The 12,520-nt window shown below is 59.6% G+C and overlaps 1 protein-coding gene across 1 annotated transcript in view; it reads left to right on the top strand.

Moving 5' to 3' along the window:
- LOC133350099 (tyrosine-protein kinase JAK2-like) overlaps positions 1-12,520 on the top strand; it is a 95,430-nt gene that overhangs the window by 56,852 nt on the left and 26,058 nt on the right. Inside the window, exons 4-7 of the mRNA XM_061564124.1 lie at positions 1,183-1,300; positions 2,056-2,201; positions 2,598-2,877; positions 4,830-4,952. Coding sequence (XP_061420108.1) covers positions 1,183-1,300; positions 2,056-2,201; positions 2,598-2,877; positions 4,830-4,952 — 667 coding nt within the window. The remainder of the gene's footprint in view (positions 1-1,182; positions 1,301-2,055; positions 2,202-2,597; positions 2,878-4,829; positions 4,953-12,520) is intronic.

Here is a 12,520-nt window from a genome sequence, read left to right as displayed (position 1 = left end):
CGGGGAAAGTGAAGGTTCCGCCGCCGCCACCACCCTTGCCCCCCCCTCTTTTGTTAGAGGAAGTCTCTTAAAAAAAAAGAAAAAGACGACTCCTCCACGGCCGCCGATCGCCTCTCCCCCCGCGCTCCGCGCCGCGCGCTGCCGCGGCGGTTTCCCAACGGCGGCCGTGAGAACGATGTTCAGTGCGCGCGTCGAATGCGTCGGTGACGTTCGGCAGCCAGCGGTGCCACCAAACCTGGATATGTTTTTTTTTTTAAATCAGTTTGCCTATGTCAGGGATCGGCGGACCTGCTGTTCCGGACCTGCAGGTCAGCCGTACGTACGCCTTTTGGCGTCCTCTGGTCGAACACCTTTTTGAGACCAGGCTCCAAAGAAAGCCGTCTCTGGTGTGGACCAATCGGTTTCAAAGACAATGCATATATTATCAGGGTATTTTTTTGTTTGCATTCTGACCACAAGTATTGTGGTTAATTCAGACATGATTCCTTGAAAAAGGTTTCAGTTTGGTGTTTTAACATCTTAACACAAACTGTTTTGTTGCCAGAAAAAAGGGGAAAACCGATTCACATGCAGGGGCTCTTTAAGGGACTGCTCCGTGATATTATTCCCGTTCCATTACGGCTCTTGAAATAGAGTTTTTAAAAGGCTCTTCTTGTTGTTTTGGTTGCCGACCCCTGGCCTAGGCCGACCAAAACTGTGCAGGACACTGCAATGAAGTTCCACGCAGTAACCCGTACCGGATATCGGTACCAATCGACTCCTGCCGCCTGAACACGGATGTCGATTCCCGGACTGTCCTGGAGAAACGCGGACTAGTGGCGGCCCTATTCACACCCCGTTGTCGATCCACTGCTGCATGTCAACGTGCCCCCATGCTTTGTCGGTCGTGCGAGTTATTTGACCATACTTCGCCGGTCGGTGGTGACGGCAGGAACGAGAAAGGGGGATTGTGGGTATCGCAGGACCACGTGCGGGTGAAGATGAAACGTGCCACGCCGCATGATGATCTTTTGCGTCTCAAAATCCCTCCCAAATCCCACCCCTGAGCCCCATTGCCCCGGCTCTCCTCCGAGACTAAACATGGCAATCGTCGTGCGTGCGTGTGTGCGTGTGGTGTCCGTGTGTGCGTGCGTGCGGTGTCTGTGTGTGCGTGCGTGCGGTGTCCGTGTGTGCGTGCCGCAGGTTTTTCTTCCCCCACTGGCACGGAGCTGAGGGTCCGTGCGCTCACAGATTCAGCCTGTCCAAGGACGGGGAGAACGGAATCTTCGACGACCACGTCATGAATTACCTGTACTGCCAGGTAACCCTCCGCACGCCCGCCCCTTCCTCCCGCCCCGTGACCTCGCGGCAAAGGTCGATCTCGGGCCGATGCCTCCTGTTGAACAATTATATTGGTAGTCTATTTACGCATGAGAGCACATCGACAGGCCCGTGCACGCGTCTCATTCGTGAATGGGGAAAATGAAGCCACTCCGGTCTGCGCTCCTTCAGCGGAGGAGGAGCAACAGCGACACGACAGGAACTCTCTCTCTGTTCTCATCGTGGCCAGCAGCAGGACCTCACAACAATCTAATTATGCCTGTTTACTCAAGAAAGCCTCATTGAGTTTCAAGACTCAATGTGTGTATGTGGAGCTTTTTCCGCACCGGACGTAGCCGACTGTAGATCATGGAGGGTCCTGCCATGATTTCGCAGCATGGGCCGATACTGCTTCTGGCGTTGTGATGATCCCAATTGAGCAGCTTAATGCGCAGGTAATTTTTTTCACGTTTGGGATGTTTTGGCCACTGCGTGGGTTTCTGTTTAACTGTGGAAGAAAAGCGGAGGGCCCAGAGGGAACGCATGCAGTAGGGGGGGGGGGGGGCAGAGGAGGCAAAAAAACCCGACGCAGAAAAGCGCCCGAGACGTGGGAGTCAAACCCAGGCGCTAATTGCCGCGAGGCGCGAGTGCAACCACGACGCCGCAAGCGGCCTGCCGAAGGCTTCACGAGGGATCTCCGTCGTGGCCGTCATCCTCATCGTCGTTTTTGTTCCCTGCGTGTGCCTGGGGGTCAAGGTCCAACACGACTTTGTGAACGGGCGCGTGTCGCTGAGCGACGTGGCGGGCGTGGAGGAGGAGTGCCTGGGCATGGCCGTGCTGGACATGATGCGGCGTGCGCAGCTGCAGAACATCACCCTGCTGCAGGTGTTCAACAGCATGAGGTGCGTCGTCGGCGTCTCCTGCGTTCTCCCTGCTCTCCGTGCTGCCCGTGCTGTCACCGCTGCTGTTCCTGCTGTCCGTGCTGTCTGTGCTCTCCTTGTTGCTGTCCGTGCTGTCCCCGTTCTATGTTTGTTACTGCTATCGGCGTCGCGTCACGAGACATTGTCCCGATTGCGCAAGATGGGCGTCGCGTTGTGGGGCGGAGGGAGGTGAGACGGCCGGGATTAGTGTGCATTACACCGCTCAACGTGTCGCTCGGACGGCGGCAACGGAGCGCGCAAGGCGGATAAACTAACACTCGCGCGTGCCTGCGTGTGTGTGCGTGTGTGCGTGCGTGTGTGCGCGTGTGTGTGTGTGTGGCCTCTCTTCCTCCGCCACCGCCGCGACCGCCTGCTCAGCTACAAGAAGTGCCTCCCAGTGGGCGTGCGTAGCCGCATCCAGAGCTACAACCTGCTGACGCGGCGTCGCATCCGCAACCGCTTCCGGCGGTTTGTGCGCCGCTTCGGGCAGTGCCGCACGGGCCTGCGCGACCTCACGCTCAAGTACCTGACCAACGTGGAGAGCCTGGACCCCACGTTCGGCCAGGAGGTGTTCGCCGCCAAGCAACCCACCGACCACAAGCCGCTGCTCGTCGCCGTGTCGGCGCAGCACGGCGTGCAGTGGCGCTTCGACGGAGAGGTGCGGGCTGGGCGGGCTGGGCGGGCTGGGCGGGCTGGCGCTTTTGACATCGTCGTAATGATCGTTATCGCCGTCGTCACATTTATCGTCGCCGTCGTCGCCTTGCTTGTCATCGCGATCGTCGTTATTGTACGAATGATCATCCTTACCGCTATCATCGTCGTCATTATCATCATTATCATCATAGCCATACAGGCGCCGTTAGCGAGCACCTATCAAGAAACATGCCGCAACACGCACGCACAAGCACGTACAGACAAATGCACAATCTCACTAGCACGTACACAGCAATGCACGTATATGTGCATGAACTCATTTAAGGCTGAGTTGAAGAAGGGAAGGTGTAGGATAGGTTCAGATATTCATCGCTGCTGTTGGCCGCGAGCGGGAATTGAACCGGTACCTCCACGTTCGTGCTAACCACAACACTACAGCTCGCCATCATAAGGGTCCCCCGTATAACCTTGACAGATTGTAGGAGCGAGTAGTACCTATGAAGGCCGGCGTGGCACACGAGGGGTGGGTAGCCAGCACCACGCCAGAGGTCGCAACCGGGTACCCGATACCCGTACCCTACCCGATACCCGGCTACCCGGGTACGGGTAGCCGTTTGCAACCCTGGTGCGGCCGAGTACGGGTACGGGTAGGCTGTGAGTCACTGGTGAGTAACCGTTTGTCACTCATTTCGGGTAGGGAACGGGTACCCGTACCCGGTACGGGTACCCGTTTGTGACCTTGGTGCGGCCGGGTACGGGTAAGGAATCAAACCCCGTTTGCAACCTCTACACCATGCACAGACACGCACACGACCTTTGCAACGGCGGCATTAAAATTGTAAAAATAACTTGTTTAGTCGGGCGGCGGTTTAAGTGAAATATGTTATGGTCTATATAAAGAGACAAAAAGCACTCAGCCAACGAGCTTGGGAAAACCTGCACAGCAAGTCGTCGGTGTCATTATTATTTCGGGCAGTTATTTTACTCCAAGTCTGCCGAGGCAGTGGGGGGCGTGGGCCGTGCGCTGGGCGGCCCCTGCCAGCGTGCGTGCTGGTGTCACAAACGGAGGATGCGTGAAAATCTCGCAGAGGAGCGGGGGCGCGGTGGTGTGAGCGTGCGGCAGCCTGAGTTTGATTCCGGACGAACATCAGCGGCGAGCGATAACACTGTGTAACAAATTTTTTTTTGTTCCTGGCTAGTAAGTGTTATTTCCTTATTGCTTATGCCTCAAAAGTACAGAAAAATGGCTATTGTTCCACACAAACTTTGCTTTTGTGACCAAGACAGTGATATTTTGAAATGTATCTATTTTCAATGAGAAAACGCGGTGTGCATTTGTGTCTTTCGTTCACATAAAGTCTTGGTCACAAAAGCAAAGTTTGTGGGGAATAATAGCCATTTACTAAACTTTTGAAGCATAAGCAATTAGAAAATAACACCTACTACCCAGGAACAAAAATCGTGTTACATATTGTCATCGCTCAGTGGACCTTGTATAAAAACGCTTGGTTTAGCAGCTCAGAGTGGTTTTGAAGTGCTTCACGAAACCAACAGCACGGACCAGTGTGGTGAAGTATGGTCAAATGGCTCGCCACAACTAGCACGGCATGTGGGGGGGGGGCAGGTCCTTGTCCGGCAGTGGGGCTGCGCGCACGACGAGCGAGGGAAACGCTCGCGAAAAATCCGCGAGTTCCAGACGTGTGGACGTGAAATTTGGACCGATGTGAACGTCACCCCTGGCTGCTTTCCCGCGGGAATCGGTGGCACCGTGGCGCTGCCGCTTGCAAGCCCCGGCGGCGCGCAAATACGCGACGCCGCGTGGATCCCAAACGTCCAGAAAATATTCGTAAAAGTCTTCCAAAGTGTGAAACGTTCAAGGCCGAGTCGTAAACTAACATCCCCCCCCCCCACCACTCCCCCTACCTCCCTCCCCGACCGCCTTGTCGCGCTCCGCAGACCCCCATGCCCTTCCAGACGTTCTGCGACTTCTCGGCCATCACGGACATCAGCATGCACGCGGCCTGCACCCCCAAGGACGGCTGCATCGTCACCATCAACCGCCAGGACTGCAAGCCCATGGTCAGTGGCCGGGCCGCTCGCGCGCGACGCACCTCCTGCCGCGGCTCACTCGCAGCGCGGCCTGTCGGCGGGGCGCGGTGTCGCGTGGCTACGCGAGGAGGAACGCCACGGAATCTCGGGATGGTTTGCAAATGCTTCGCTCGGAATTAAGATGCTGACAAAAAAAAACATTGCGGAAAAGATCGGTGCCAGAATGATGTGGCACTGCTTGGGGGGGCATATTGGCACAAGACGGAGGAAAGCGAATGACGAAAATTGCGGTGGACAACCGCTACGGGGCTATCTGCCCATGGATTCGATGAATTCTTGCGCCGTTCGCTGCCGCGCTTGAATCCCGGACTCCGCTGCCACTCGTAGAGCGCCTCTAGCGGCTGCCGGGATCTCGTAGCAACGAGCCACGCGCATGACGGACACGCACGAGAAACTACCGCGGGCGCTCGCGACAGCCGCTCCGATCACCGCACGCGACGCAAGCGCGTGGGTCGCTTTCAATCGGCACCCGCGCTCTCTCCCCGATCAAGCAACGACGCCGACTCTGTTGCTGCGTCGTGCGGTTGAACAAAGGGTGCGACTCCGAGCGAGGAATTCCGTATTTCGGCACGACGGCAGATGTTCCTCCTCCTCCACCCCCGCCACTGCGCCCCAGAACCTGTTTGGTCTCTCTATGTTCCGAGTTCACGGGGTTTGCGTTGTTTTGGCTTCGGTGGCCTGTCACGCTCGCCGCGCGCGAGTTTACTCCGCCGGGTGGAGAGAGCCCCCCCCCCGCACCGACGCTCCTCCCCCCACACCCACTTCAACTCGCAAATCCCCGTGATGGATTCACATCTCGTATGCAAGGGAGTACCGGGTGTCCAGCGAGACGTAGCATATGCACGCGCAGGCAAACCTTTTAAAGGCCACTCGGTGCACAAGTCCACGTGCTATCCTGCTCAAACGAGCATTAAGGCGGTGCTCCACTGCCGTTTATAATTATCCAACGAACCCGACGACCCGGACCGGTTCCTGGGCACCGCCGATGCCGTACGGCGGGCGGGGATGGGGGAAGGGTTGATGCCTTCTCATCCAGCAGTGGAGCGGCAAGAGGCTGCGAATTACTTGTCGCTTCTTGGACGCCAGAGTTGCAAAACGAGACGGGAAGTGCAAAACACATGGGGAGAAAAATAGGGGAAGATGCAGAGGGGAAGAGGATCAGCACAAAGCATGCACAGAGCGTCGCGGGGACGACGACGATGTGACGACGACGACGCGGCGGCGGTGGTGGCGGCGGTGGTGGCGGCTGAGAGGAATAGAACGCAAAAGGCTTGTCAATGTTGACCAAATTGGACGCAGTTGCGCCCGGTCTCGTCGGAGCCGGGAAGCTAAGCAGGTTTGAGCCTGGACAGCGGCACGGATGGGCGACCGCCGTGCGTAACAGGTGTTAGCGGGGGCCCGCGTTGTGGTTTAGTGCTGGGCCGTACGGTAAACCGCATTGCGTCTACGCCGCTCCGAGCCTTTTGCCAAACCAACACCGAGCAGCGTGATGGAGCCATCGTCAAGAAAACCCCTCCGCCGCTGCGGCCGACCTCGGGGGCATCGCCGCGGTCGACGCGGAGGCCGAAGTCGAGCACCGTCCCCCCCTCCCCATCCCCTCCCCGGCGTGCCGGCGCGCTCGGGGTTACCGGGCCGCCTGGCGGCGTCGTCCCGTGGGGACCGCTCTGCGCTCGGGCCGGGGAGGGGCACGCGACCGACGGCGACGACGGCGATTGGCGTGCAGGACGCCCGCATCAAATACGAGTCTTGACGGGTCCGGCTGAACGAGCGTCGCTCCGGTAATCGACGCACGGGTAGTTCACAGCGTTGATGACGGGGTACAGTTTAGCGTGGGCCTTCGGGGCGGTGGGAGGTGAAGGGAAGTTTTTTTTTCTTCTTTTTCTTGCAATGACGAGAAGTTCAGTGTTTTACTTTCAAATCCAGGCCCCACTTCCCCAAAATTCCCACCTGCCGCTCGGCGGTCGAGGAAATAGAAAAGGGCAAAGCGACCTACGCATCCGCACGTAAAACCCCGCTCCCTAACCACCGCGGTGCGGCGACGGCGGTGGCGTAGCCCGGCACCTCGCCCACCGCTCGGTGCCCGTTGGCCGCGGGGGGGTGGTGGGGCATGGAGGAAGTGACACACGGCGGTGGGATCGCGCGACACGCACGCAAATTTCGGTCGCATCAGCGCGTTTTCTGGAAAGGCCCAACGATGACGCACGGGAGGGGGGGGGGGGGGGCAGTTGAGAGCCTTCGCCGCCACCGTTTCTCGGTCTCCGTGGCCTCGTCGCTCCCCCGGCGGGAGCGTTTGGGACGTTGCGCCACGGGGCCTTCCGTGAAGCGAGCGCGGAGCGCCCCGTGCCCGGATGGTGCCTGTTAGGCCCAAGCCAACCAATAAAATAATTCGGGCACCCAAGCAGCTCAAGGGGGCGGGGGGGGGGGGGCACTGCATCGTAGATGAAATAGAATTTTGATTCGTAACAAAATCTGCATTGTGGATCCACGTCCGTCTCTAGTCTGCATCGCTGCCTCGTCCACATCTCTGTTCTCTCGTCTCGGCACATCTCGATTTGTCGTCGACACCTTCCGTCGTCTCGCGAGGGAACCTTTTTCAACTGGACGGAAGCAGGGTGGGGGGGTCACAACGAGCCTGCAGGGCCCCCACCAGGGGGGCTGCCGCCGTGACCTCGCTTTGGGTTGGGTGGCACTGCGCCTCTGCCCCCACCCCTTCCCCCACCCACCCTACCCCCACGACGGTTACCCACGGCCGGGACGTTGCGTGCGGGTTTGAGATAAAGAGTTTCACACGCGGCGGAGGGACCTCAAGAGCTGCGCTTCACACGCTCCCACGGCGGACACCACCCGGGGGCGCGCACCAGAAGCCAGCAGCATGGCAGCACTCCCGGCTGTCCGCGCTCCCAGCTGTCCGCGCTCCCGCTAGTCACCCGTGCCGTCTCCGCGCTGGTGTCGAGGGCCGCTGCTTCGTTTCGAGCGACGCGTGGTGTGGCGGGCGGGAGGGCTGCCAGGCTGCTGGCCGGCACACAGGGCCGGCCCCGTGACGTCAAGTAGAAGGTCGCTTTAAAGGCAACCGTGCTAATTGCTGCACCTCCGATTAGCGTGGTTGGCTACGTACGCTGTTCTGCGGTATCCGCTTCCGCGGGCCCGTTGTCCCATGCGAAAGATGGGTTTGCGCTTTTCCGTCTCATTATCGCGCAGTCGGCATTAAATTGGGGGAAAAATGCTGAAAAAAATATTTGGTGGAATGTTTGATACCAGCTGGAGAGGGGGGCAAGATTCAACGGGTACGGACTCGGCGATGGGCACCGCTGCTTCTGGTCGTACATGGGTTGAGAGTGGAACGCACGGGAGACACACTCGGGCCGTGGAGTTGCTCGTTTGGTTTAGCGTTTAACGTTCGTTCAACGTTGACCGCGTCGTGCCCCCAGGCAGCAGGCACGCAGTGACAGGGGTTGCGAGTTCTGTTTTGGAGGGTGTTGAATCGGCCCCATCATCCACCACGGAGTCAAGTCCAAAAAGTGGACGTCCTGTGGGGGACAGACTTGCCACCCACCATAGGAATGTGGAATGTGCACGGCTCTAAGCGGGGAGATGAGCCCGCTGCCTTTGCCCTCTGTGTCCAAGCGAGCGAGAAACTCGCTTTGGATTGCGAGCGAGGCCCCCGTCACGCGGGTCTCTTTGGGTCGCCGTCAAGTAAAAAAGCCTGGGGGGGGGGGGGGCTGGCGGCTCACGGACAGAGGTCAGGTGAGCGCCCGCAGGGGTCACCGGGCAGAAGCATCGTGCCCCGGGGCCTTGCTCTCTAATCGGCGATGTCCTCCCCCCCCCCCCCCGCCCTCCTCCTTCCTCCTGCCCCTCCCCACCCACAAAAATTAAAATGCAGACTTAAAACATTTCGTTCACGGGGACGTCGACTTGAATTACACTTTGTTTGCGCGGCAGCGCCAGCGGGGTGGACGAACTTCTATCTCGACGAGCCCGAGCAGTCCGGGCGAGCCCCAGGCGGCGATCGACGGAGCGGATGCTCGAGGGCAAGCGGGGGGGGGGGGGGGGGGTAGCTCGCCCCAAACGCGTGTTTATTGCTTCGGAGTGCTGGGGACGGTCTATTATTAACGCGACGGGCGCCATACGACCCGGCACGGTTGGGGCTATTCATGGCCAAGCGCCCATTTCCTTGCCCCTCCCACCCCTTTGCGGAAGCGAAGTCTCTCGGGCAGCAGTAATTCGCGTCGAGCGAGCTCTGCGCGCACGAGGAGAAAGCTCCGCCGTGTGCAGGGTGTGTTAACTCGTAAGCCAGCGGCGTGCAAGGGTGTGCTGCTGCTGCTGCTGCTCTGCTACTGACAGCAGCAGCAAGGCGCGAAGCCCATCCATGTGCCTCGTGTGCATGTCATTTGACCAACGCGTCCGCACGTTCATTGCTCCCGGCCTTGTCCAGCCGGATGGCACGGCCGCATGTTCAACTCTTTTTGAGTCTGTGGTCTAAACGGCACTGCGGCCGCAAGTTCAGCTCCCGGGCTTGAGAGCATTCTACAAGCAACGGGGCTGGTCACGTGGCAATGCACGAGAGCCGTCGCCCCCTTTCCTGTGTGTGTGTGTGTGTACGTTGAACTTCCTTCGCACCGTACGTAGCCAACCGCGCTCATCGGGGGTGTGCGAGTAGCGCGCTGGGGTTTCGCATGGGTGGCCGGTGCGGGGTCGCGGGAAAGCGTGACCCGCAGCCGCTCGGTCAGCAGTGACCACGTTACTCACCTGCAGCAGATGCTGCAGCAGCAGATGCTGCAGCATCTGCTGCTGCTGCAGCATCTGCTGCAGCAGCAGCAGATGCTGCAGGTGCAGAAGCAGCAGCAGCAGATGCTGCAGGTGCAGAAGCAGCAGCAGCAGCAGATGCTGCAGGTGCAGAAGCAGCAGCAGCAGATGCTGCAGGTGCAGAAGCAGCAGCAGCAGATGCTGCAGGTGCAGAAGCAGCAGCAGCAGCAGCAGATGCTGCAGGTGCAGAAGCTGCAGCAGCAGATGCTGCAGGTGCAGAAGCAGCAGCAGCAGCAGCAGATGCTGCAGGTGCAGAAGCAGCAGCAGCAGATGCTGCAGGTGCAGAAGCAGCAGCAGCAGATGCTGCAGGTGCAGAAGCAGCAGCAGCAGCAGATGCTGCAGGTGCAGAAGCAGCAGCAGCAGATGCTGCAGGTGCAGAAGCAGCAGCTGCTGCAGCTGCAGAAGCAGCAGCTGCTGCAGCTGCAGAAGCAGCAGCAGCAGCTGCTGCAGCAGCAGCTGCTGCAGCAGTAGTAGCAGCTGCAGCAGCTGCTGCAACAGTAGCAGCAGCTGCTGCAGCAGTAGCAGCAGCTGAAGCAGCAGCAGCAGTAGCAGCAGCTGAAGCAGCAGCAGCAGCAGCTGTAGCAGCAGCTGCAGCAGCAGTAGCAGCAGCTGCAGCAGCAGCTGTAGCAGCAGCTGCAGCAGCAGCTGTAGCAACAGCTGCAGCAGCAGCTGCAGCACTAGCTGCAGCAGTAGCTGCAGCAGCAGTAGCTGCAGCAGTAGCAGCTGCAGCAGTAGTAGCAGCTGCAGCAGTAGTAGCAGCTGCAGCAGCAGTAGCAGCAGCAGCCGCAGTAGCAGCAGCAGCTGAAGCAGCAGCAGCTGCAGCAGTAGCTGCAGCAGTAGCTGCAGCAGCAGTAGCAGCTGCAGCAGTAGTAGCAGCTGCAGCAGCAGTAGCAGCAGCAGCCGCAGTAGCAGCAGCAGCTGAAGCAGCAGCTGCTGCAGCAGCTGCAGCAGCAGCAGCCGGCTACGGAGTCGTGTGCGCTGTGCGGCGAGCGACACCACCTCCGCCCCCCCTCCCCCCGCCCGGCCTCACGCCACCAGAGAGCGGTTGTGGGCACACCGTGCCAACTTCGGGCAACCTCATCCGTGCCCGTCACAGAGCCAGTTTCGCTCTCCACACACGTGCGCGTCACGCACGTGTATCGCATGTCGGCAACCCAGAAGCCAAAACCACCCCCACGGGTTCGTGCCCGCTCGCCCCTCGCCCGCCAGCGTGTGCGCCCGTTATTGCCGACGCTGCAGCATTGTGCGAGCCGGCGGCGAACGGTGACGCGGGGCGGGGGAGGGCGAGAGAAGCGCCGGCGTTCCTCCCTCGCCGGGCCCGGCGCCAGCGCGGCTAGTCTAATCCGTGTGCCGTGCCAGCCTTCGTAGGCACAGCACTTGCCCCAGCAGCCTGGTGTTATAACCACCTCGCCTGGTTGGTTTACAGGAGGTTGTGGATTCGATCCTGACCCCTGACGCATGTGTATTTGGAGTTTGCGTGTCTCTCTCTCTCTCTGTGGTCGCGTGGATTTTTCTCCGGGTCCTCCGGTTTTTCCCTCCGCGTTGAGACTCAGTGTCACGCGTTGAGACTATTTGGCAGCTGTAAATTTCCACGCGAGAAGCCGCTTTTGTTTGAGCAATCACTTGCGGCCAGGTCGCGTCTGACAAAGAGCTACGTAGCTCAGTGGGCCTTACGTGGTAAAAAAAGATAATTTGAGGTTATGCTTTACAACCTTATATGGGGGGGGGGGGTGGGGGGGGATCTTTGGTGCGGGTGCTCGCCATTTTTGTCTTGGGGCAGGTACCGCTTGCCGCCGCCGCCGCTGCCGCTCGCCGATAGGGAGACGGCGACCTTTGGGGTTTTTTCCGTTTTCCCCTCTCCGTACCCCCGGCGCGCGTTTCCGGGACGCTAATCAGCGCGAGGCAGGCAGGTGCCGCTCGTGAACGAGGAAGTATACGGCCGAGGCGGCGCTGCCGGCCGAGTAGCGGGAGCTGCAGTGGATGGAGCCCCCTCCCCTCCCCTCCCTTCCCCCCCCACTCCCCCCACCCCTCGACATTTGCACACTTGACACATTTGTCATACAGTGTTGGCAGTGGTGCAAAAGTGCAAAGTAACAAAAAGACTCGACGCGTTGCAGTCGACAACGCCGCTTCTCTCTGGCCCGCTGCTCCTGTTGAAGGGCCATTGCCCGAAACGTTGCCTATTTACATACCCCCCCCCCCCCCCCTGGACAGACGCGGCTGGGATTCGAAGATTCTAGAAACTTGCCACCGTCGTTTAGAACTCCAGTCCGCCCGCAAGGAGGTGGTATCTCACCGGCGACCCTTTGGATCGCAAAGCCCCTCCCACCCTCCCCCCCGGCGTGCCGACAGCTCGTTCACGGCACGGCGGCGTCGGCGCGTGAAGCCGCGTTTGTCTTCGTTGCATCCAGGTTCGGAGTCGCGCCCTTGCTCAGACGTGTCGACAGCGCGAAGTTCAACCGACAACGCTCGAGAAAAGCGGAGCAAAAACGGATGAACGCAAAAGGGAATTTATTCGCGATTTAACCGAATTGATAGCGGGCCACGGTCCTGGTCAATCCGCTGCTGGACGAAGGACTCCCACGCAGCGTGTAGGTCACGGGGGTTGTTTGGCCGGACATCATCACGGAGGTCAGTGGGGTTTGGTGAAGGAGGAAGACGCAGCACCAGTTAAGATATCACTCGCCACTAATTTTAGCCATTATCGGTAATAAAACTCCGGTCACTGGGTTCAC

Source organism: Lethenteron reissneri, chromosome 4, assembly GCF_015708825.2.
Source record: "Lethenteron reissneri isolate LAM-NWPU_2019-01 chromosome 4, ASM1570882v1, whole genome shotgun sequence".
In the NCBI taxonomy this organism is placed as follows: Eukaryota; Metazoa; Chordata; class Hyperoartia; order Petromyzontiformes; family Petromyzontidae; genus Lethenteron; species Lethenteron reissneri.
The sequence above is the reverse complement of the archived record's forward strand: the minus strand, read 5'-3'. Positions and strand labels throughout refer to the sequence as shown.